The sequence below is a fragment of the Balaenoptera ricei genome, chromosome 2, assembly GCF_028023285.1.
Source record: "Balaenoptera ricei isolate mBalRic1 chromosome 2, mBalRic1.hap2, whole genome shotgun sequence".
Taxonomy (NCBI): Eukaryota; Metazoa; Chordata; class Mammalia; order Artiodactyla; family Balaenopteridae; genus Balaenoptera; species Balaenoptera ricei.
In genome coordinates this window covers 140,487,284-140,514,424 of record NC_082640.1, presented here as the reverse complement: position 1 = coordinate 140,514,424, position 27,141 = coordinate 140,487,284, and the positions used below count along the sequence as shown (strand labels likewise).

Sequence of the window (27,141 nt, the reverse complement as noted above, 5' to 3'; positions counted from 1 at the left end):
CTTTAGCATGGCAGTAGGACTTTCTTTGCTGTCCATCATCAATCCAATTTTATAAATGTTTGAGCCTTTGAAGAACTATTTTGTAAAACAACCCAAGAGTCCTTCATTGGTGTTGATTGATTTTTAATAAATGAGCCCTCTAAATGTTGGTTGCATTTTCAAAATCAGTAGAAAATCATTATTCAAAGTATGAATTAGTGGAATGCTTAAAGAAAAGAACAAAACAAATTTCAGCTTTTGAAGGTTTAGCAAGTTGCACTTATTATAACAAAGCTTGTAAACAAAGACCTTAAATATTTATTACTATGAAAACTAGGGAGGAATTGTACACATTAAGTGAGGAAAGCTCAAATGGTGTACTAGATTAAATTCTGAAATTTTGTAATTGTATTTTGGAGACTCTCCCCTTGTGGGAAGAGTCTCCTCTTGGTGAACTCCTGCTTTTAGCTGGATAAATTTATATTCTGACCTGAAATGGAATGAAATTAAGAAGGCTTACAATTTCATAGAATCTCTATTTGGCAAAACATTTAAAATAATTTAAAAAATAAAGACAACTTATTTGATGAGTTTTATCTTAGAATATTTACTGAAGAAATTTACTTTAGAGGCAAAGAATAAAACTGCGAAAATATGTGGGCTAAAATATTTTCATATATTTACCTGCGGAGATAATATTTTCTCAATTAAAAATTATATCTGCAGGGAAGAGTCAGTTGAAGGTATGGATGATTTCAAATTAACCTTAAAATTAACTTTGAAGACGATTGTGGGCAATTTTATGAAACATTGAAAATAATAAGCGTATTGGAAAAATTATTTTTCTTCAGAAAAAATGCCAATGACATAGTTTTGAGACAGATGTGACTTATAAAGCTGATTAAATTATTAAGTAGGAACTAAGAAAAGTTATTTTGTTTAACTTATGTTTTAATATTCAGGTAATTATAATAATAAAGTTAAAAATTTTTATTTTAAATATACATAGGTATATTAAAATACATAGGTATATGTTATCTTTTGAACAATTTTGTTTACTTTTTGATAAGTATTTTTAACTTTTTATTTTGAAATAATGTCTAACTTATAGAAAAGTAGCAATATTAATATAAAGGCATTTTGTACACTTTTTATAAACATTCACTAATTTTTAATATTTTGCCTCATTTGTTTTAGCATGCTTTTTCTCTATACATATTCTTATTGTTTTCTGAACCATTTGAGAGTAGGCTGAATACAGCATATCCCTTTACGCATTAATACTTAATTATGTATAAAAGAATTTCATTTTTGAAAGTAGTTTTTGAATTGAACTGTCTTTAGGTCGACCAACGTAATGAAACAACGTTGTAATTCAGTACATAAGTGTTTCAAAAAATTGTATCATTTCAGTTATTTTAGTGTTCCCTTTTATCCTCAAAAGAGTCCTAGTCTGGACAGTCATTTGTGTGGTCATCCTAACAAGAAGGACATAATAGGCACTCAGTTAATATTTGTTGAGTGATTGAATTTGTGGCCTCCTGCTTCCAATGTTGTCTTTTAGCTGTACGGTGGTGATGACTGGTGTGTTGTGAAATCTCATGATCCACACTCACTTCCCCTGTGCCATGTACACAGCTAGCAGAATATATATAGTGACTTAGACATTGAGACGCAACATGGTTGTTAAAGAATATATTTTAAGCACCTAAAGATATTGGAATACTTTTTATAAGATTTGGTAGACTCCAGGGCATTTTTAGAATCATGGCATTTAGAGCTGAAATGGATCGTAGACACACAAGATCTAGCCCAACCACTTATTTAATGGAAGAGAAAACTGATGCTCACAGTTAGGTCATTAGGAAAGTGGGACATTGCTCCATGACTCCTTGCCAAGTGATTTCTTTAACCTCAAAGATTTTCTTAATGGACATTTTGATAATGAGTTATCAGACTATAAACTATTCTTTATTTTGTCAACATAATAGTAAATCGTGTTCGTCAACAAAACAAAGGGCAAAGACTTATTTTTTAGCTTCAGGAGGAATGTGGGGCTAATTTTTTTTTTTTTTTGAAGTTTTGAAGCCAGGGGGATGGTGCTATGTATAAAAGAACCCCAAATTCCTTTGAAATTCTTTTTTAAGAGTTTTAAAAATGCAATCAGTTGAATTCTATTTATTTCCCTTTTGTTTTAGTATTCTGAAGAAGCCAATAATCTCATTGAAGAATGTGAGCAAGCCGAACGACTTGGAGCTGTGGATGAATCTCTAAGGTTTGGGGTTTTTTTGCAGTAGTATTTTACGCTTTTTCATGTGAAATGTTAACTTAAGAAAAAGAATAACTCTATTTCTTTTCTTTGTTTAAAGTGAAGAAACACAGAAGGCTGTTCTTCAGTGGACCAAGCATGATGATTCCTCAGACAACTTCTGTGAAGCTGATGGTATAACATTTTTTTTATGCATATTAAGATTGTGCCTAAGGAAAAGAAATTCTTTTAAAATAATTTAAAAAATTATTTCTAACAGTTTGGCAGTTCCTCAAAAAGCTAAACACAGAATTACCACATGACTTAACAGTTCAACTCCTCAGCATATACCCAAAAATATTGAAGACAGGGAAGCAAATACTTGTACACCCATGTTCACAGCAGCATTATTCACAACAGCCAAAAGGTGGAAACAACCCAAGTATCCATCAGCAGATGAATGTATAAACAAAGTGTGGTATACACGTACAATGGAATACTATTCAGCCGTAAAAAGAAATGAAGTTCTGATACATGCTGCAATATGGATAAACATTGAAAACATTAAGATAAATGAAATAGGCCAGACACAAAAGGACAAATATTGTATGATTCCACTTATATGATATATATAGAGTAGGCAAATTGATAGAGGCAGTAAGTAGATTTGAGGTGACCAGGAGTTAGGGGGAGGGGAGAATGGGGAGTTATTGCTTAATGGTTACAGAGTTTCTGTTTGAGGTCATAGAAAAGTTTGGAAACAGCGATGATGGTTGCATAACATTGTGAATGTATGAAATTAATGCCATTGAATTGTGCTCTTAAACATGGTTAAAATGGCAAATTTCATGTTATATATATTTTACCACAAGAAAACAATTTAAAAAGAAAACCCAGTTTCTGGAAAAGAAAAATTTACTTCCTGAGTTTTGCAGTTCTGTGTACTTAGTAATATATATAATTTTTGTGATATATACAGGTATTTTGCATAAATAGATAAAAGGTAGAGATTGCAAAAACCTGCTTTTGATATATTGGCCTTGGATTGTTAAATATTTTCCTTAATGATCGTCTGTGTTATTTTCGGAAAAGAGAAAAACGAACCATGAGTTATGTCTGTGACATCTAAAACTAAGCCAGAGCTCTGATATGATTAAAATCTAGGAGCCCTAGAACCCATTAGAACCATTTGATTTATGGATTTGTTTATTTAGATTTATAGATTCTCCTAGTCTTCCTTTTTTTTAGTATCTCCTTTTTTGTAAGTTTGTTAGCCTTTTAATTGGCTAAACAAAATTAAACCAAATTGAGTTTTTGCATCCTTCTTTGGTTCTTTTGGAACAGATTAATGATCTTCTAAAAAATCAGTGAAAAGAATGATATAGATCATTTCAATTATAAGCGAAAGATGAATCTTGCAACACCCCTTCCCCCCAAAAAAAAGAGGGAAGAAAAAAGGGAAAGTACTTATTTTTAATTTGTGGCTTCATTTTGGAAAAAAATGATACATATGCTTTCCTTAATAAAAACTATGACCATATTTTGGCAGATACATATCTATAATCCTTTATTCCTAATTCCCAAATCTGAAAACTTTGAAAAATGAACATTTTTCTCCTTAAATTTAGTACAGATTCATTCAGTGTGAATATTCATGTTTTTACTGCATGTTTATATTTATGTTTTTATGTGTTTGATTAAAGGTTGCTGTCCCAGTCCCTGCTAGAATAATATTGAACATATGTTGCATGTACTGTATTACCTTTCTAAAATCTGAAAAGTTCTGATTTCCAAAATACATTTGGCCCCAAGGGTGTTGGGTAAAGAACTGTAGACTTATATCTAGCTTTAGGCCAGTAAAGAAAGGGGGATAAAATGCTCTCCCAACCCTAACTTTGGCGTCTTTTCTGCAAGAATTCTTCGGCTTAAACATTGCTATGTGAGATAAAATTCAACTTATAACATGCAGCATAATTTTTTTAGGCCTGCAGTGTTAGAGAAAGAATAGTAATACTTTAACCAAAGTATCCTTTGAAGACTACATGCTTACATTTGTGTCACAGATCAATGTCACTCCTTATATGGTGGAGTTCTGTTATCTTAGGTGAATAACTTGTCCATTTGTATTTGTTTCTTCTGTTAAAAGAGGGTAAATATTAAAAAAAAAAAAAAGGACAGCTTTATAAGGAATAAATAATGTATGTAAATGGTATGTAGAGGATAGAAGGTATTTTGTAAATCCTAATTAGAAATTTGAGCTTTTGTTATCTGGCAAAATAAGGTTATAGTAACCTTTTTTTTTTAGTAAAGTTGGGAGAGAGGAAGTATTTGTTGTAAGTAAAATTATGTCAACTAATGTTTATCTCTAACGAGGCAAGATATTAAAAATTTAATCATTCCTTGGTGATTAGTTTTCTGTCTTAAAGTTCTAGATGCTGAGTGTTATTTATATATATATTTTAAGAGTTAGAGTTATTTTTTATGAATTTATTATAATTTGCTATACTGAGGTAATACCTATAGTATTAATTGAGATGAACAGAGATATCTGTTCCTGAACTAGGTGATTCCATGCAGATTTGTTTTTTAAATTTTTATTTTTACTTCTTCTAGTTATTTTAATTGCTACTTCTGCTTTGGACTCTCAGTTATTTCTAGGTGCTGTCACTGGGCTGTTTCTAGAAGCAAATCTGCCCCTAATTTATGACTCTAATCAACTGTGAATTGGGATAAAAATAACCAAGCATAATTTTATCTTTGTTTTTTAAATGAGAAGTAGGTACTCTAGAGAGCTTGATGGAGTCTCGTGTAAGCATCTTTCTGCTCAGATTTTTGTCATCTACTTTGGTTGCTTTGAGGCCATTTTCACTCACTTCCTCATTCTTTGTTGGTTCATACTGTTAAGCTTTATCGATGAGTCTGGTATTACTGTGTTATTAACTAATTCCCCAGAGCCACTGAGGACCAGGGGCCATATTTTTTTGGTTTTATTTTGAAGTTGTAACACATTATACAAATTTATAGAACGTATGAGAAACCAATATCCCACCAACTTTGGTATGTTTTCCATATATCTCTGTAATTAACTTTTCTATAATGCTTATCTTTTCATTTTATTAGACAGCCTTTGTACTTAACAGTTCTGTTGACTGTAAAATGGTCTATTAAGATATTGCATAATACCAGTGCCATAGCTAATATTTATTATACTCCTACTGTTGTTCTAAGCACTCTGCACATATAAACTTCTTTATGTCTCACAGTAATGCTGTGAGTATTATCTCCATTTTACAAATGAGGGCACCAAGGCATAGAGAATTTACATAACTTGACCAGGGTTCCGAAGTGAATAAGTAGTGGGGCCTGGATTCTAACCCAGGCACTCGTGCTCCAGAGACCGTGCTCTGCTCTCTTGGACATTTAGGTTGCTTCTGATTTTCCCTTTTATAAATAATGCTGATACAAATATCATCCTGCTTATAACTTTTTGAATATTTAGGATTATACCTTTGGGACAGCTTTGTAGTGGATCCTGATGGTGGTCATGTAAGAAGGAAGTATTTGGTAACAAACTGTATGGTACTAATATGTCTTCATTTACCTTAGTTACTGATGAACTGCTTGTGGTTAATGTGATGAGGAATGTATGGTATATTCTTTGCCTGGATAGCTTATAAGAATTGAATTACTATGTTCCTTCAATTCTAAAATTCACATGTTCCTATTTTTTTTTTTACCATTTCTAAAACCAAGATGCTTTTGTAAACAGTGTGTAATTTAATGTGGCTGTGTTTGTTCCTTCTTTTCCCTTCTTTTTAGGATTTCTTCTAAAAAGGTGTTTTTAAATCCTAGATGCATTGTTACATTTGTGGTGCCTTAGAATCGATGGAATACAGTCTGTCTTATTAGCTTTTTAAGGTTACTGAAAAGAAGAAAGATTATTAAAACATTTTGTTTTACAGACATACAGTCTCCTGATGCTGAATATGTCGATTTGCTCCTTAATCCTGAGCGCTACACGGGTTACAAGGGACCAGATGCTTGGAAGATATGGAATGTCATCTATGAAGAAAACTGTTTTAAGTACGTGTCATTTTCATTTCAAAATTCCTGAAAGATGTGTTCATTTCTCTTTATAAACAAATAAACAAAATCACAATGATTTAAAAGAACAAATCAAATTCACCTTATTAAAGGATGTATTTGGACATGGAAACGTACTTGTTCATTAATCCAGTTCCCCTCTCGGGAAACATGTGGACATGCGTTTCAACAAATAATTCTTTGTTCTTTAAAAGACTTAGAACAGTGTTAGACTTTTATGGGAGTACTGTAGGCATTTCACAAATGTTCCTTAAGTGAATTATAGAATCTAATTTTTTAAATTAATTTTTATTGGAGTATAGTTGCTTTACAATGTTCTGTTAGTTTCTGCTGTACTAGAATCTCATTTTATAGATGAGGTAACCTAGAGCCAGAGAGATCATATAGTTAGTGGCAGGGAATAGATTAGGATGTATAATTCCTAATTCTCTTTCTGGTGCTCTATACTCCTCTTTTTGTGGCTATAGTTATTTTACCTGCTTTAAAGTTAAATTCTTTTCGGAGAATAATTATAATTAGTAACATTTGAGCGCTCACGGTGTGCCAGGTATTGTGCTAAGTATGTTACATACATTTTCTCCTTTAGTCCTTGTAATAACCCTGTGTTGTAGTCATCACTGTTTATAGATGGAGAAACTGAGAGTTGGAAAGGTTAAATGATTTGCCTAGTGTCAAAGATCTAGTAAGTGGAAGAACCCCATTTGTACTGTTACCCACTACAATGGAAGCTGTCAATTTGATCATTGAGAGACTGAGACATGCTTCAAGTTTGCCCACTTGTAAGCCTCTAGGCTGTAAACAATGTACGTATTGGTTTTTGGAAGGGATGCATGTGTTTGTGCGTGCCTGTGTGCACACAAGCGTTATGCTATCTCAGAGATGGGGATAGTTCTGGGAAGATTTCTGGAGTTCCCAAATGTGGCAAAAATACATTTCACTTTTTATGTCAAATATAAGCATAAGAGATCAGCAATTTCTTTTTTTGACTTGCAGAATTTCTACAGTTTGGGAAGTGGAGAGTTTTCATTATTTACTCATTTCTGCCATGTGTTTCATTTAAATTCTCTTGACTATTATTAGGAATGTTTGGTTTACTGCGTTTATTGACTTACTTTAAAGGTTTTTTTCCTTAATATTTTTTTGATGTGAACTAAAAGTCCAACTAAAGCATTTGTTAGATTTTGTATAAGTTTTGTAGTTATTTCCTAACTAGTTTATATCATGGTCCCCATAATATTTCTAAAATATAAACAATGTATGAGGCACTAAACTGAGGATGTTAAAATACAGCTTACATGTTCTGTTCCCAAAATGTCTCAAGCTGTGCAAATTTGTAAAATAGATAAAAGGACATTAAAACAATCCCTGCACTCTACTAAAGATACTAATGAATATTTATTTTGAGATTTAAAAACACTTTAGTGACATACTAACTCTCTCTTTTTTTTCTTGTTAAAAACTACCTATTATTGAAATCATAACAAACTTGATGGCCTCAGGGCAAACTGATGTACTTAAAATTACCAAAGTGGAAAATAATCTACCCACACTGTTTTTTCCCTTTTTTATTTTAGTGCTTGTGTTGGGTATTTACATTTTTTGCTTGTCTTTCAAGTAGGAGTGTACTTTGTGACACACACACACATATATGATATATATAAAAACATATTAGTAACTAGGAGAAGAGCTTGACTGGTATTTTTTTCTTCGTTTGAAAAAGTGATTAGGAAATGACTTTCTGGCTGCTACAATGGGAAAAGATCAGAAACTATTATCACTAAAACAAATAACCACCCTCCCTTAAAGCATTTAGAGAAAATAAATATTTTATAAGGTCAGTAAAACAATTTTATTTTGGATATAGTCATTAAAAAACTTTCTGAGATAATTTCACTTTTACTTATATAATTATAACATGATGGGTAACATATTTATATTTTATACTTTATACTTTAATTCTTTTGTTTGTAGGCCACAGACAATTAAAAGACCTTTAAATCCTTTGGCTTCTGGTCACGGTGAGTTATTTATTTGCACTGTTATTTTTCAGCCAGTGAACTTTGGTTAGAAGGAAGGAGAAGGCAAGATAAGGGTTGGCAAGAGCAGTTGAGATCATATATTCTTGTTTTCACTGAAGTTATGTCTCACTCTTGCAGAGAAATTGGTGTTGAAAATATTTACACTTCAGTAAGGAGTATTTTTGTAATGAAGTTCATTGTGTTAGACTATCATAGGATTAAGTTTAAGTTATACATTTATTCTTTTATGCATTTTTGCAGAATGTGTGTGTTCAGGCTTTCTACTATTTGTACTCATCTTTTAGTTGAATGAATATCCAAAAAACTTCTGCCTCACATCTTTCCTAAAACTTGAAATTGTTGTATATATTGGGAGTCTGATTTCAAATTCACATGACTTTATATCTCATTAACATTTTTCATTTTCTACTTAAACTCAGGGTTTGGCTTAAATGCTGCCTTCCCTGCCCAAATTTCTCTGATCCTCTTAACTGGAAGTAATCTCTCTCTCCTCATAAAGTGATCTTATGTATTGTTTTTTTCCTCTTACAGCTCTTTCCACTTGCTAGCATTATTTTACTATTATTTATGTATCTATTGATCTACCCTGATACTTTGGACATATGGGCAGCATTTATTGATTTCATCCCTTAATACAGAGTCTGGAACGTAATAGATGGAATAGTTTGTTAGATAAATGATCAATGAAATTCACCCTCCTCATTTAATGGTCTTGTCTACAGTAGTGAAAATCACTTGTTCCTCCAACAAATGATTATCCACCATTTACTATGTGCTAGGCACTGTATAGGTGCAGAGGGGATGTAAAATTGAAACTTACAAACCCTGCCCAGTCTGTAATAGACAGAACAGTTTGTCGAATAAACCATTTCAAGTGTATGATTTCAGGCTTTTTCCTTAGGAAATATATATCCCTGTTCTCTGAATATGCACTTACTGATGAAATCTTTGATGTACTTTTAGCAAATATGGAATGGTTTTCATTTTTTTAATTTATTTGGAAAGCTGCTGATCTCATAGAGTCAATAAACATGAATTTCCTCCTGGAAGGCAGTGAGATTGCAACATTCCCTAAATGTTGGCAGACAAGCCATTCTTAGAAATAAAAGAGCATCTTTAAACAAGGCTTTTGGATTTATATGGAGTCACATATGGTACTCAGTGGAAACTATTGATTTACTATCAGATGAAATGCAAATTCCCAGGCAAGAGATGATCTTCACTATGAACTCACATTATGATCTGATAAGTTAATTAACCACCCTCACTTATTTTAAAGATAAATGGGAACAATTTCAATGTTTATCGTTAGGGAACTGGTTAAATGAATTATGGTATATTCATATAGTAGAATATAGCCATTCTAAATGTTGCTGAAAATTTATATTCATTTATATCAGTGGTGATCAATAGCACATTTAGGAGAAGAAGCAGGTATCAAACAGTATGTATAATATGTTTTTTATAAAAACATAATTGATATAATATCTAAATGTCCTGTACACAAAGAAAAAAGACATTTACCAAAATGTAAATGGTATTTATCTTTGGGCAGAGGGAGTTATGGATGATATTTTTTATTTTATCTGTCTTCTTTTTTTTTTTTTGTCTTTTTTTTTTTTTTTTTGTCTTCTTTTTTTTAACATATATTTGCAATGAGCGTATGGTACTTTAATAAACAATGGCATTAAATAAAAGTGGCAAAATGAAGACATTTTTCAATAGTTAATGAGCAGCTGCATACAAACTGCTGGACTGTGCATAATTTGAATCTTACAAATAGTCTTTAAAAATATTCCTGAATAAGGTAAAATTTTATAATGTCAGTCCCGGGAGTTTCGAAGCAATAACACACATCTTTAGCAGAAACTGTGTTATAGCTGTAGAACAAATAAATAAGTAAAAAGACTCTGACGGCCAAATAACTGTGAGCCCTTAAGATATTTAAGAGTACTCTCAGATGATAGATTAGATTTTACTTTCCTGTCAGCCCATATTAAATCTTGGACAAAAATACTCTTTATCCAGGCTCTTGGAGATGAAACCGTTTAGTCAAATCGGGCATAATTCCTTTCATCACCAGAAAGAGTTGCAGTCACAGGCACATCTCACTCTCAGATTTTATTTATGTGGGTGAACTGATGAACTAAAAGTAACCTCTACTAAGTTTTATTTTGTGGAAGTGTAGCAGTTTAAAAGGAGCATCTGGAAGGAGTTTTTAATAATAAGCATTTTGTTTTCTTTTTTCAGGGAAAAGTGAAGGTAAGTATAATGTCTTTATCATACATCACATATATGAATTTGCTTATACATTCAGATGTTTGTTGGGCAAACTTGTTTTTTTCTTCCCGCACGTGAGACGAAGAAAAAGTTAATTTTTATTTCTTTACCTGATATTCTAGAGGTGACAGCATAGGTTAAGGGAAATGTGACTCTTTGTGCCTGGGATCAGGCAGTAGAGACAGCCTGCCTCAGCCTCTGATAATTCACTGGTACATTTTACCTATTGCATGTGAAAGCTAGGCATTTCCCCAGCCTGTGTCAGGGAAAACTTCTCCTTTACTGGTTGAACTCTAGTATCTGCTAGGTCTCATATAGGAAGGTTCTAGACATGATCAGAGTGTTGAGCTACTGGCTTCCAAGCTTGTGGTGACTCTTGGGTGTAAGTATCATTGCCAGCTCTTTAAGTTACTTGTAAAGCTAAAAGTTTCAACATATTTTAGGTTTACTCTGTCTTTTTGAGAATTTTTTGCTTTATGAGGGAGATTGAAATGATTTTTGTTACTATTTGAAGATCTCAACCTGTCTCTCATTATCAGAGAAAAGATTGTTAACCTGTAGAGGCTGTCCTTAGAGAAAATATCTTATTTATGAGTATATTTATAAGTATTCATTTTAGTCAAATATGAAAGCTGATATATTAGGTGATTATCTAACTGGATCACATTCAGAGAATATCTACTTCAGGATTATAAAACTGAACTGAAAACTTCTTTAGAAGGCTAGGTCCCAAGCAATGTCACACTCCTGCTCTCCCCAATTCATGGTCCAAAACTTGAAAAAAAAAAAAAAAACCCAAAACCTAGAGGTTCCTAATAAGGAAACAAATCACTTGTAATCCCACAACCCCAAAATAATTGATAATGATAATGGCTAAGAAGACATGCTAGTACTTTTCAAAGCAATTTACAAATATGAGTTTATTTAATCCTTCCAACAATCCTAGGAGGTATTATTTTTATCTCTATTTTATAGAGGCAGAAAATGAGTCCCAGAAAGGTTTAGCAACTCAGCTAAAATCTTATGATTTGTAAGTAGCAGAGTCAGGATTCAAATCAGGCAGTTTGGCTGCAGGGTCTGTGCTTTAGTTACTTTCTCATACTGCTTCTCTGCTAACATTTTGATAATTATTATTATTTACATGTTTATATTTTTATAATAGATATATTTATAGTTTTATATATTATCATTACCATGTCTACTTGCTTCCTTAGCCTATGTCCTCATCAGCTCAGGGTGCTCTAACAAAATACCATAGACTAGATGGCTAAAACAAAAGACTTTTATTTTCTCATAGTTCTGGAAGCTGGGAAGTCCATGATCAAGGTGCCAGCAGATCTGTTTCATGGTGAGGGCCCTCTTCCTGGCTTACAGACAGCTGGCCTTCTTACTGTATCCTCACATGATAGAGAAAGAAAGAGCTCTGGTCTCTTCTTCTGCTTATAAAGACACTAATTCCATCATGGTGGCCCCACCCTCATGACCTTACTTTGGTCTAATTACCTCCCAAAGACCCCACCTCCAAATACCATCACATGGGGAGCAGTGGGGGTTAGGGGGAGGGTTTAGGGCTTCAACATATGGATTTTAGGGGGGACACAAACATTCACCCATAACAACCTAGATTTCTAGAAATGGATCTACTGGATCAAAGGATAAGGACGTTTTAGGCTCTTGATACATATGACCAGATTGCTTTTTGTCATTGGAAGGGTGTGCTAATTTACACCCCTTCCAGTCATTGTGCCTGCTAGTTTTACCTGACCCTCGTCTGCATTAAGCATTATATTTTAACCTTTACTCTTTAAAGTTGTATTTTTATAGTTTTAATTTGAATTTTTATTTATTTATTTATTTATTTAAAGTGTAGTGTCCTAGAGGCTGGGAGGAGAGTATTTTTTTTTAAATTAATTAATTTATTTATTTATGGCTGTGTTGGGTCTTCGTTTCTGTGCGAAGGCTTTCTCTAGTTGTGGCAAGCGGGGGCCACTCTTCATCGTGGTACGCGGGCCTCTCACTATCGTGGCCTCTCTTGTTGCGGAGCACAGGCTCCAGACGTGCAGGCTCAGTAATTGTGGCTCACAGGCCCAGTTGCTCCGCGGCATGTGGGATCTTCCCAGACCAGGGCTCAAACCCGTGTCCCCTGCATTGGCAGGCAGACTCTCAACCACTGAGCCACCAGGGAAGCCCCTTATTTATTTTTTTATTGAGGTATAGTTGATGTACAATATTATATAGGTTTCAGGTGTACAACATAGTGATTCACAATTTTTAAAGGTTATATTCCATTTATAGTTATTTTAAAATATTGGCTACATTCCCTGTGTTGTACAATATATGCTTAATTTGCATTTTATTGTTAGTGAGGCTAAACAATTTTTATCTGTTACTACCATTTATATTTTCCCTTTATGAATTCTCTATTCATATTTTTTGCCCATTTTTAATGGGCACTTTAGCATTTTTATTCAGTTTGTGAGCTTTTTATATACTTAGGATATTATCCTTTGTTGTAAATACAACAGTTTTACCCAGTTTGTTGTTTGCATTTTGCTTTTGTTTATAAAGTTTTCTGACACACAGATGTTTTACGTTTTTATGTAGTCTATAAATATATAAATTTATTGTTTATTCCCTTTGTCATTTCTTCCATTACTTTTATGCTTGTTTGGTTCATTATTAATATTACTATAAACAACTTTGTAAAAAGAACTATATAGTACAATGTTTGTCATTGCTGGTAAATGTATACATAGAATGTTCACACAGTTATAATAATTATTTCTTATGCCTTTTTATATATTATTTCAAATAAACATTTTCATGCATTGTCGTGTTCCACATTCTTCTCATTTTAATAGTTTTATATTATTCAACCATGTTAACTAGTATATATTATTCTATCATGTCAGCTTAGGCCTTGTATATTTTGATTATTTCAGGTTTTAAAAATTATATATAACATAATCATCTTTCTGCAGATTATCCACCCCCCCACCTCCATTTTGAGTTATTTCTTAAGACCATAATTCTAAAAGCAGAACTGTCAAGTCTAAGTATATGAACAGTGATCTTATTATGTTATAAAATATAAATATTTGGTTTTTGTAACATTTCCTTGAATTGCTCTTTTGAAATATTGAATGGCATATAATACTACCAGCTATAGACAAATAATATATCTCCAATACTATTTTATAATTTTTATTTAACTTTTCTCATTTTAAAAAGTGTATAATGAGTTCTTAATTTTTATAGCATGAATTGTTACTAAGGCTAAGTATTTTTCCATGTATTGATTTACTATTTAAATTCTGTGTTTTGACCTCATATAAAACATTTTATCCAGAAAGTTATGAGGCTGGGGCCGCCTAAGGCAATGCTAAAGCCTTCTAAAGATTGAGCAGCCAAGTGGAACTTAAAGTGAATCCATACCAAGAACCTCTCTCTTTCCTTTACAAACAAAATTTGGACCTTTGAATCACTGTTTGTCAAAAATTTGCTATAGTATTTTAAAACCTTTGAAAAACTTACATTTTGGCATTTTTACAATCTTGTGACTTATTTTTCTTTTTATTTCAGAGAACACTTTTTACAGTTGGCTAGAAGGTAATTGAACATTTTTAAGCAAATTTAAATAACATTTTTTTCATTTTTAAATGCACATAAAATTAATTTTCTCTTACAAATTTCACATATGAAATTTCTATTTCCACATTACTTTTTGTAGGCCTCTGTGTAGAAAAAAGAGCATTCTACAGACTTATTTCTGGCCTCCATGCAAGCATTAATGTGCATTTGAGTGCACAGTATCTTCTACAAGGTATGTGACATTTCACTTTTATTCACTTTACCACACTTATTTTCAGGTATTCTTAAAATTTTCTTGGTATTTACCTGGATGAGAAAGGATTGACCCTATTGAATATTAGGCAGTAAAAGATTTATTCTTAAATGGTAGTAATCAGGAATGTGGGAACCATGGACCTTATAAGGAAAAGTTCAGCCTGTTCTTAGCTCTCTTCACCTTCTTTTAAGAAGCTGCTCAAAATCATACATGTCCCTTTGGAAATGTTCTTTTGTTGTGGGAATTAAAAAAGCTCTCAAGAGCATAGTTTGTTTTTCTTTAGATATTACTGTATCAGAATCCTTATATTTGTGTGCCAGCTTCAGGCCTGGAGTTTAACAGGTAAAAGCATTTTTTCTGCTGCTCTTCATGCTTTACAAAGGCTGTTGAAAAATTAGACCATGTTGGAGTTTCGTCAATAACATATTTCTTCTAGAATTAAAGTATCTTTTACTTCTTAGAAACAAAATCATAGTAACTTTAATTAGGGCTTCAAACTTATTAGTAATGTCAGATAGTCATTTTTGACTTCTGTATCTTGGTTTTATGAATATGTTTATATTCAGAAATTTGATTTTATTAGTCCTGGTTTCTCAGTAAAATATTGAGTTTATTTTCCTTTTAAGGATGGCTTCTAGGAGATAAAATATTAATATGGAACTATTAAAGGCTAAATTATGTAAAACAGTTTTTATGGTTGTATTGATTATATATTTTAAAATATAAAATCAAATTAGCTTCTGCAGGCATCAATAACCTAATATAAGTAAAATGAAACTTACTTAATTTTAAAATGCAGTTTTTAATATTTAATTCTTCTTTCTTCTCAGATACCTGGTTGGAAAAAAAATGGGGACATAACATTACAGAATTTCAGCAGCGATTTGATGGAATTTTAACTGAAGGAGAAGGTCCACGAAGGCTTAAGAACTTGTATTTTCTCTACTTAATAGAATTAAGGGCTTTATCTAAAGTGGTACCATTCTTTGAGCGCCAGGATTTTCAACTCTTCACTGGAAATAAAGTTCAGGATGCAGAAAACAAAATGTTACTTCTGGAAATACTTCATGAAATCAAGTAAATTGTGTATTACAACTTATACAACTTATACATTAATAGAAGAGTGACAAGTGGTATCCAAAATTAAATTCTTAAATATTCAACTTAGAGAAAGGAAAACTATCTAAAAAATAATTAAAAGCTAATTTTGCTCATAAATCTTTTAGAATTGAGTTTTGGTTTTGTTTTCATTTTGACTTATGTACTAAAAGGCACATATTTTTAGTTTTAAGAGCCATTCTTTTGGTATTTGATACTTGCATTATTTTCATATTTAGTTGAAGAGGTTGGGTTTGGGGCATAACTTCTACTATATTATACAGTTAGCTTTTATATTTGAGGATAAGAATTTGTTTGGGGGCATCAGAATTTTGATTTTACTATCTATTCTACTCTATTTTACTTATATTATTAATCACTGACCAGCAAAATATGGTATCAGCAGGACTTTTAATGTTTTATAATACATGAAAATATTTTCTGTTCTATGCAGAGAATATATTTTATTTATGTTTTATTTAATGTAGGTCATTTCCTTTGCATTTTGATGAGAATTCATTTTTTGCTGGGGACAAAAAAGAAGCAAACAAACTAAAGGTAATAATTTTATACTCTAACTTAATTTGTAAATACAAACTCATGCAGGTATGAATAAAGGCCATGTTTTTATTCTTAACAATAAATCTTGATACACATCCTGAAATTAAAAGAAAAGTCAGAGTCATAATCTTTCTTTTCCTCAAGAAAAAAGGAAGTCCAAAAGCAGGTCCACCTTAAGATCTAGTTTGTGTTGTTTTCAAAATAACAACAGAAATGTGTACTCTTTACAGAGGCTTTCATTTCACATTGATGCTCTCATGTAGTAAATAGAACTTATGAATGAAAGGAAAGGGATCTAGAGCACAAGGGGCAGAATTAGTCTGTCTTTTGCTGGAGAGAATTCTGAAAATAGTTTTGGCTAAATTACAGGATGCTCTGTAGGGGGAGAGGTTACAGTATTGTTTTGTCAATTCATCTCATTCACTGGGAATTAAAGAAATTTAGTTACACCAGGATGCAGTTCTCGGAGGAACAGAAGACCTGAGATCACACAAAATGGGCTCTGGTCTTTGCCTTACCTCTTAATAGAGGTATGACCCCAGGCAAGACCATCTTTGTGCATATTTGCCTCAAAATACTACAAATAAAAAATCTCACTGGGAAAATTTATTAAACGCTCACTGGGTGTAGAGCATGATTTTTGTCACTAAAGGGAGAGATGCTTCTACCCTCAGGGGATTTCTAAGTCTTTTTGAGGACTTAAGTAAAATTATATTACTGTTCTCAGTTATAAAGCTATAGGTAAGTAAAGCAGGTGGCCCTCAGTAGGACTGGGCTGGATCTGATTTCATCAGAATATTTATAACAAACAATCTTCCTTTGTTTCTAATTCTTTGTTTCTTTCGATAATGAAAGAACCTGATTTTTTTGCAGCTTGCAAACAAAATACTTTTTGCACTCCATTTTTTTGCTGTTAGATAATAGTTATTTTTGACCTCCCATCTACCTCCTACTTAAAGCATTCTTGCTAGAAATATATATCTCAGTGCTTATATAACCTCCCAAACAGTTTCCAGGAACTTAGAAGTGAGGGGGAAGATGCTGTAATAAGACTTTTTTCCCTACTATTTTCGATATCTTTCTTATTTTTAATACACTTGCTGGTTTATGGAGAGTGTTTTGGCATCTACTCATTTTATACTGTGCAGATTAGAAATATTTCTCACATCGTTTTAATTTTATCGAAACTCTGAAACACTCAGCTTTCATATCCTGTGAAATTTAACAGATAATTTTTCTGAGTCCTTTTACAAGAAAGGAGTAAAACACCAAGGAAACTTGTTGATATCAGATATTTTTTTTAAAAATAGCAGTTTATGGTGAATATCATGGATTTGAACAGTCACATAAGTTCATTTGAAAATCTCATCTTGTCTCCTTTATACTGTATCAGTGTATGGTTAGAAAGAGAGGACTTGTATGAAAGAGAATTGTTTAGTGTTCAATTCACAATAGAATAGGATCTCACCTGAAGGCTTATAAAACATCTGAGAATTGGGTGAGAATTGTTTTTTGGTCAGTTGGTTTCATTGAATATAGATCACAATGTTTAACCACAGAATTTGATTATTCTACCCACTGACTATAATTTTAAGTATTGACCCCAAAACTGTGTAAATTAACAAGGAGAATTTGTAAATGATTTAGGTTCTGGTTATTTTAGGGATCATACATTGTTCTAATCTGGGTTAACTTTAGAATATACTCAGGTTATTGGACATTGATTGTCATTTGTGGAAGTCACAAGGATTTTCTCCTTGTTCTGATCTAGTAAATTTCTAGCTTATTAGTTTGGTTCTAGCATATTAAGTACATTTAAGCATTTGTGCTTGGTTTTAATTTTGCGATGTTATTTTGGCTCTTGTAAGCAACCACGTTTATTCTCTGTACATGCCACATAGGGATTTACTCAAGAGCTGCCATATTCAAGTGTTTGAATTAGTGAACATAGATTCAAATACCAAGGTTAGACAACCTTGTACAAAAGGAAGCACAATCATTTCGAATAGAGGCTTCCAACCTTTACGAGTCTAAGTCAAGAACTTTCAAGGCCTCTCCCCATGACAGTAGTGTTTTTAGCATCTATTGATTGTGAAAATATAACTGCCAAAAATCCACTATGCATTTAGTAACACTTTTAAAGTAAAAGTTATTATTAATCATAAAATTTATATCCATTTGGAAATTTATAGTGCATACATGTGAGCTATTTGTTCTGTCTATAAACAAATGCTTGTCTACACAGGGATTTTGTAGACTCTTATACCAACTATTAAATCCTCCAGAGGTCAGCCCCTCATTGGATGAGAACATCTACTTTAATTTTAGCTCTCTGTTATTAATGTTAAAAGTGTGAATTTCCTTTAATTCAAGGTTGAAACACAAGTTTAAAGGAAACCTCAAATCACCAAAAATCTACTTAGGGAAATATTGCTGGGTAAATATTTTTTCTAAGTAAGTTTAAAATTAGAATGACCTCTTACTGAACTCAGTCCAAATGGTACAGAAACACAAGACATAGAATATTGCTAACATATGGTGACATTTAATATTAATTATTTGGGCTTTGTATTAAATCAATAAGATTTAAGATCTGGGATCCTATTGTAAATCTTTTATTAATACATGTAATGGCTGTTTCAAAGTCTCAGGCTGAATGAAGCATCTGGGGAAAGACTGTCCCCAGAGTATGAATTGAGGTCTGGTTTGAATAGTAGGTTCCAATCTTTACTGATTTATTCCCATTTTTAGATCTTTGGTCTTGTTCTGTTTTGATTGAGCCCAGTGTGTGGTTTATCACATAAGAAAAACAAACAAAACATTATATGCTTCCAAAGTTATAGGCCATTTGGTATAATGAATGTTCCATCTGAACTGTATGTCAAATTTCCTGTTTCAAGTACCATAAGCTTGGGATTCCACTATAAATTCAGGACAGAGGGAGTCACTTGGAGGATTAATTAATAATTTCCACTGTAGTAAAAGAAGGATATGTTCTTGGCTTCCCTTCTTTCTTCTTTATTCCCTAAAGACATATACTACTTTTGGATGAGTTTAATGCATGTTGCCCTTTTATAAATAATATAATACCCTAGTGTTCATGGATATATATATATATCTATTAAAAGTATAAAGATAAAAAAGGAATGATAAACACCAAATTCAGAATAGTTATAGAAGGTGGGATATGGGACTTTGAAGGGATACATAGGAGGCTTCACTGTAATGGTTTCTTTCTGAAACTTGGTGGAGGGTACATGGATTTCACTATATTCTATATATTTTTGTGCAATAATGTCAATAATAATCAAAGGTCTGGTTGATTTACCTAATTAATACCAGAGAGAAGGGTTTTAATTTAACTATTATGAAACCAAAGGTTTTTATTCCTCCCTCCCTCCTTTGTTTTTTTCCTCCTTCTTTTTTTGGTAAATGATGTCATACGACCCCCGCCCCCCTCCCCTGATATTGGCATATGGTTAATAATCACATACAACAGAACACCTCAACTCAGTTACCTTTGTATATATTTATAAATAGTCTAGTTTTGGAGGCAGGCAGGCTGGGGTCTAGATTTGCTGTTTACTAGATATGAGAATTTAGGCAAGTTACGTAACCTCTCTGAACCTTGTTTTTTTAATTCATTAGGTGTAGACTGTAATGATATCTACTTTTGGATTTGTGGTGAAGATGAAATGAAATTGTATATGTAAAGATTCTGGTGTGTAGGAGGTACTCCGTGGATGTTGACTTCAGTTCTGTTCCCCACTTTGGTGCCCTCCAGTGCCTTGCATACTGTGAGGCACATAGAAGGCACTCAGAAATACTTAGTATTTGACTATATACTACATTTTAATAAAATTTTAAATTATTTTTAGGAGGACTTTAGACTGCATTTTAGAAATATTTCAAGAATCATGGATTGTGTTGGTTGTTTGAAATGTCGACTGTGGGGAAAGCTTCAGGTAAGCATATCAAGCTCAATCCTGTTTTCATTCTTTGCACAAAGAATTTTCTGATTTTTCTTTTTTTCTTGTTTTTATTATAGACTCAGGGTTTGGGCACTGCTCTGAAGATCTTGTTTTCTGAGAAACTTATTGCAAATATGCCAGAAAGTGGGCCCAGTTATGAATTCCATCTAACCAGACAAGAAATAGTATCATTATTTAATGCATTTGGAAGGTTAGTTTCTACCAAAATTGTTTCTGCTGGCCAAGTAAGTCTAATGCAATATGTATACTTTCAGATAAAACTGGGTAAGAAATACCCTTTTTAGTGAAATTATCTCACTACAGAATTCTGTGATCTTATGAAATAACTTTGTAGATACACACAGTCATTAGATAATATTCTTTATTTTCATCTGTTGACTTTTATAATCATGATTAATTCACTGAGTGGACTTCAATATTCATCTTGCTGAAATTGTATATTTTTTCTAATTATTTAAAAGTATTTGTGCTGCCCAAATGTTTTTTGAAGGTCCTGGAAAAATCATGTTGTGTAATGTAGGTGTACACATAAAATTTCCATTTGAATTCACCATTGTGTAAAAAGTTTAATAGTTCTTTTAAAAATAATTTGCATCAAAATGATTAGAAAATAAGCTTGAAATAAGGAACTTACATTATAAAATTTAAGTATAGATACATTTCTTCTAGCCTATTATAAAGAATGCAGAGATTTATTAAAAAAACATTTTCTAAGGACTACATTACTTCACTTTAAAAAAATTATGACTAATATTTTGGGTTTGATTTAATTGACCTTCAAAATTATTCTCTAGTATACAGAAGCTTGACAGTTATATTTGAGTACTTTGCAACTTTTTTCATGGTGGAGAACAGAGCTAACGTACACTTAAAATAACAAACTTTACTTTTTTATAAAAGTTAGTGAAAACAATTTGATCACACAATTACTGTTCTCACTCTTTATAGTCCAAAGGCTTTGATTCTTTGTATATTTACTAAATATGGTATATTGATTAGTTTAAGTGTTCATATACTTATGCATATTTAAAATACATATTTTAGTGCTTATATACTTTGTACCTATGTACTTTAAATACTAAGCATATGAATATACTTCTGAATTCTTAAAATATCCTAATATTTTAATACTTACATAATTTATAATTTTGCATTTTGAAACTTTAATACTAAGTTATGAATAATTAAAAATAACTAATTTCTGGGCAATATTATCTTAGTTTTGACATGTCAAATTAAGAACTGAAGTGCATCACCAAATGTAAAATAGATAGCTAGTGGGAAGCAGCCACATAGCACAGGGAGATCAGCTCGGTGCTTTGTGACCACCTAGAGGGGTGGGATAGGGAGAGTGGGAAGGAGATGCAAGAGGGAGAAGATATGGGCATATATGTATATATATAGCTGATTCACTTTGTTATAAAACAGAAACTAACACACCATTGTAAAGCAATTATACTCCAATAAAGATGTTTAAAAAAAAAAAGAACTGAAGTGCATCAAAATAGATTAAATGGTTTATGCACCTTTACATTTGCTGAAATAAATTACTTAAATTTTTTTCTGTGTTCTGAAAATGCAAAGTGAATAACTTATAGAGAAAAGTTATCTAAAATAGTTTCTAAGTGAAATTGTTTTTGGTTACAGAATTTCAACAAGTGTGAAAGAATTAGAAAACTTCAGGAACTTGTTACAAAATATTCATTAAAGAAAACAAGTTGAAATGTGCCTGTTTTTGGACAACGGAGGCCAAAGAATGGAATTTCGTTCAAAGGCATTAATAGCAATGACAGTCTTAAGCCAAACATTTTACATAAAGCTGCTTTTGTAAAAGGGAATTATATTGTTTTAAGTAAACAATTTTTAAAATTGTGTTAAGTCTATGTATAATATTATTGTGAGTAAAAGTAAAACTTTGATAATGTGGTACAACTTTTAAAGTTTAATATTAAGTAAAATCAGGATTATCAAATTCATATATGGTAACCCTAAGTAAATGATGTTTTAATAATTTTGTGTAGGAAGATGTAATATAAATAAAACTATGGCCAATGTGACAAGCATTTATAGGAAAATGCTAAGCAGGCTCATGATGACCCATTATTAACAGCCTAAAATTTTTCAACATTTAGGGTGACCAGATTTAGTAAATAAAAATACAGAATGCCTAGTAAAATTTGAATTTCAGATAAACAACAAATAGTTTTTTAATACAAGTATGTTCCATGCAATGTTTGGGACAAACTTACACCAAAAAATTATTCCTCCTTTAAAATTCAAATTTAACTGTGTTTTATCTGGCAACCCTACAATACATTGGTATGAAACCAGTTTTAGAATTATATTGCTAGTTTGATTGATTGGCTTATTTTGGTGTGTAGAAAGATACAATGATAACTCAAAGGCATAGGGGATTTCTAAACAGTGTGAAAAGTTGAATAGATTTATATATTTATTCTCATAATACTTTCCCTAATTCTGAATAAAATTTTGGGGAAACTTTTTATTTTTATATAATTTCAAATTATATAAATGTTTCCAGGATAGTACAAAGAACTCTTTTACCAGATTCCTTAATTGTTCATATTTGCTTTATCTCTTATGCTTTCTCTGTATACATACACACGTATACTATTTTTCCTCAATCATTTGAAAGTCAGTTACAGGCATTGTGCCCTTTGAACCATGAACACTTCAGTGTGAATAATTTTTTAATGATTTTTTTTCAGGAAAAAAAATCTGGAACTATATAATACTATAAGCCTTAGAATCAGGAATCATTTTGAGTTCCAATCTAAAATTCTTTTTGAGTTTTGTTACCCTTTTAATGCTCGATCTGTATAGTCATAAGGCATATAATTTTTGGTTTTTGTACATGGTGTTCATTTCTTTTTTCTCCTGAAAACTAAACTGTAATTTTTAGTGGTTTTCATTAAGGAAAGACCTTCAGTGATAAAAATATATGAAGGGGTTTAGGAATTTATATCACATGGTAATTGTAGGGAAAAAAGAAACTGTATACCTCAAAGTCATGGGCCCTCTCTGTATGTCTTAGCAGGTATATCATGTTGAGATGTAACATTGTTAATAAAGCAGGGTTTATTTATATAATGGCTTAGAAATGCCACTTTATACTACTGTATACTTTTTCTTCTCTATGTCCGTAAGGCCTGGTACAGTGTCAAACACATAGTAGGTGTCCAGTAAATATTCATTGAATGAATGTATGAAAATGTAGTCAGTATATTTAAATTAACAATCACAGAACTAAGTTTCACAATATATGTCCTATTTTCCTTTTCCCCCTCATTTGAATAGGGCAGGAGAAGAAAGATACTAACCTACTATTAAGTCATTATTCTTGGAGACTCAAAGGACTGTGAAGTGAGTGCCAAATATAAAAGTATAAGGACATTTGTAGTACTCTGAAAATATGGTAGATGGGTTTAAATGGTTATTTCACCTGTATACCTCTCTAACTCTCATCTTATGCCCCTGCCCTTTTTTTTTTTTCTTAAACAGCTAATCTTTTTGAAAGAATATTCCTATCTTCACTTTGTCACCCTCCACTTGCTCCTTAACTGAAATTTGGCTTTTGGCTCAGTCGTTCTTAACAATATTGTCCTTTGAAGTCTAAAATCCCAATTCTAAATCCATGGTTTCATTCACAAGCCAGTTCTTACTTGACCTTTTTTTCTGCATTAGACACTGTTGATAGCCCCTTCTTTAAAAAGCTTTTTTCCCCTGGGTTCCTTATATTTCACTCACTCCTGGGTGCCTCTTTCATTTATTCTTTAAAAGTTATTCCTCAGGCTTTCATTCCTGCTCTCTTCACCACCACCACTTCTCACTCTTGAGTCCTTCCAATTCAATGACCTCTAAATCCTTATCTTTACCCCAGACTTCTCAGTCCATCTGCCTTCTACACATCTTCAATTGGTCATCCCATAGACACCTGTGTGTGTCTTAAAAAGTCATTCTCCCCCAAACCTACTCTTATGCCTGTGTTTCTTCCTTTGGTTAATTTTAGAACCATCATCATTTAAATTCTCTAGGCTCACTTCTCTCCTCCACTTCTCCCCTGTCCAGTGGATGTCTAATCTCTAAGGATTTTATCTCCATGTTTCTGATATATCGCTGTGTTTCCATTTTCACTGCTCTTCCCTAAATATGAACCTTTCTCCTTGTCCCAAGCCTGTTTCCTTTCTCCTTTCTTTCGCCCCACAATGCTACCAAAGTGGGCTTTCTAGAAGCACTCTAACAACATTATTCCCTGCTTAACACACCTCAGAGATTTCATGAGGCTTTAGGAGGAAGCCAAACCCCTTTCCTTGGTGTACAAGCTTCTCTGATATGGGTCTTTCTGCTCCCCCGACCCCATGTTCTGCTAAAAACACACAGTTCTTCAGATGCAGCATAGGCAGGCCTCCACACCTTGGTACCTGCTATTCTCTTTCTATCAAGTGCCCTAGCCGTCCTTCCCCGCCTGGAAAATGTCTGTGTATCCTTGCAGGCCCAGCATCAAGCAACACCTCTGTGAAACTGCCCTTGCTCCCTCCAAGGAGGGTCATCTAACTTCCTCTTTTGTGTCATCACTGTAATTACAACCTACCTCTATTGTGTCACTTATTGTACTGTATTGTTTTTGTTTTTTAAAGTCTCCTTTACTAGAATGTGAGCTCCTTAAGGGCAGGAAAAGGAACTTTATCCATTTCTGCATCTCCACAGCATAGTTTTTGGCATATGAACACGTAATAAATGTTTGTTGAATAAATTGCTTTTAAAGTGACAACTTCATTATGTTAATGGTCATACCTTCACTCCACATATTCTTTACAGTAAAAGTCAGTAGACGCCCAAGGATTTGTGGATTTTAGGAGGGGTCAATAAAACTCAAACTGTACTCAAAATTTTGTGTGGTTTTGGCAAGTTATGTAAGGGGCCTATTATGGGAAAATGGTAAGAATTCTTCTTTCAGGGGAAAACATCACTGAAGAATTTCTTGAATAATCAAAGAAGAGCTGCCCAGAATTTTGGGCTAGATAAATTTATACCTGTTTAAGAATCTAAGGGGGAGAGAGACCTTCAAGATGGCAGAGGAGTAAGACGCGGAGATCACCTTCCTCCCCACAAATACATCAGAAATACATCTACATGTGGAACAGCTCCTACAGAACACCTACTGAATGCTGGCAGAAGACCTCAGACCTCCCAAAAGGCAAGAAACTCCCCAAGTACCTGGGTAGGGCAAAAGAAAAAAGGAAAAACAGAGACAAAACAATAGGGACGGGACCTGCACCTCTGGGAGGGAGCTGTGAAGGAGGGAAGGTTTCCACACACTAGGAAGCCCCTTTGCAGGCGGAGACGGCAGGTGGCGGAGGGGGGAAGCTTCGGAGCCACGGAGGAGAGCGCAGCCACAGGGGTGCGGAGGGCAAAGCAGAGAGATTCCCGCACAGAGGATAGGTGCCGACCAGCACTCACCAGCTCGAGAGGCTTGTCTGCTCACCCGCCGGGATGGGAGGGGGCTGGGAGCTGAGGCTCGGGCTTCAGAGATCAGATTCCAGGGAGAGGACTGGGGTTGGCTGCATGAACACAGCCTGAAGGGGCGAGTGCACCACAGCTAGCCGGGAGGGAGTCCGGGAAAAGGTCTGGAGCTGCCGAAGAGACAAGAGGCCATTGTTTCCGGGTGCGCAAGGAGAGTGGATTAAGAGCGCCACCTAAACGAGCTCCAGAGACGGGCGCGAGCTGCGGCTATCAGCGAGGACCCCCGAGACGGGCATGAAACGCTAAGGCTGCTGCTGCCGCCACCAAGAAGCCTGTGTGCAAGCACAGGTCACTCTCCACACCTCCCCTCCCGGGAGCCTGTGCAGCCCGCCACTGCCAGGGTCCCGTGATCCAGGGACAACTTCGCCGGGAGAACGCATGGCACGCCTCAGGCTGGTGCAACATCATGTTGGCCTCTGCCGCCACAGGCTCGCCCAGCACTCCGTACTCCTCCCTCACCCTGGCCTGAGTGAGCCAGAGCCCCCTAATCAGCTGCTACTTTAACCCCGTCCTGTCTGGGTGAAGAACAGACGCCCTCAGGTGACCTACACACAGAGGCAGGGCCAAATCCAAAGCTGAACCCCCGGAGCTGTGCGAACAAAGAAGAGAAAGGGAAGTCTCTCCCAGCAGCCTCAGGAGCAGCGGATTAAATCTCCAGTCAACTTATGTACCCTGCATCTGTGGAATACCTGAATAGACAACGAATCATCCCAAATTGAGGAGGTGGACTTTGGGAGCAACTGTAGACTTGGGGTTTGCTTTCTGCATCTAATTTGTTCCTGGTTTTATGTTTACCTTAGTATTTAGAGTTATTATCATTGGTAGATTTGTTTATTAATTTGGTTGTTCTCTTCCTCCTTTTTTTATTAATATATAGATATATATATATTTTTCCTTTTTCTCTTTTTGTGAGTCTGTATGTTTCTTTGTGTGATTTTGTCTGTATAGCTTTACTTTTACCATTTGTCCTAGGGTTCTGTCTGTCCTTTTTTTTTTTTTTTTTAGTATACTTTTTAGCGCTTGTTAGTACACTTTTTAGCGCTTGTTTAGCAAGCTACACTGCTGGACACCCTATGCCAAACAACTAGCAAGACAGGAACATAACCCCACCCATTAGCAGAGAGGCTGCCTAAAATCATAATAAGGTCACAGACACAGACATAATAAGGTCAACCACACCACTGGACGTGGTCCTGCCCACCAGAAAGACAAAATCCAGCCTCATCCACTGGAACACAGGCACTAGTCCCTTCCATCAGGAAGCCTACACAACCCACTGAACCAACCTTAGCCACTGGGGGCAGACACCAAACACAACAGCAACTACGAACCTGCAGCCTGTGAAAAAGAGACCCCAAACACAGTAAGTTAAGCAAAATGAGAAGACAAAGAAACACAGAGAAGATGAAGGAGCAAGGTAAAAACCCACCAGACCAAACAAATGAAGAA

General features: G+C 33.8%; 1 protein-coding gene across 1 annotated transcript in view; it reads left to right on the top strand.

The window, feature by feature from the left end:
* The window catches only part of ERO1A (endoplasmic reticulum oxidoreductase 1 alpha), a 43,723-nt gene extending 18,665 nt beyond the window's left edge, over window positions 1-25,058 (top strand). Inside the window, exons 5-16 of the mRNA XM_059914237.1 lie at window positions 2,178-2,254; window positions 2,349-2,422; window positions 6,190-6,310; window positions 8,303-8,349; window positions 10,621-10,632; window positions 14,233-14,259; window positions 14,381-14,473; window positions 15,328-15,574; window positions 16,084-16,153; window positions 20,035-20,121; window positions 20,205-20,338; window positions 21,796-25,058. Coding sequence (XP_059770220.1) covers window positions 2,178-2,254; window positions 2,349-2,422; window positions 6,190-6,310; window positions 8,303-8,349; window positions 10,621-10,632; window positions 14,233-14,259; window positions 14,381-14,473; window positions 15,328-15,574; window positions 16,084-16,153; window positions 20,035-20,121; window positions 20,205-20,338; window positions 21,796-21,856 — 1,050 coding nt within the window. The 3' untranslated portion in view covers window positions 21,857-25,058. The remainder of the gene's footprint in view (window positions 1-2,177; window positions 2,255-2,348; window positions 2,423-6,189; window positions 6,311-8,302; window positions 8,350-10,620; window positions 10,633-14,232; window positions 14,260-14,380; window positions 14,474-15,327; window positions 15,575-16,083; window positions 16,154-20,034; window positions 20,122-20,204; window positions 20,339-21,795) is intronic.
* The last annotated feature ends 2,083 nt before the right edge of the window (window positions 25,059-27,141 follow it).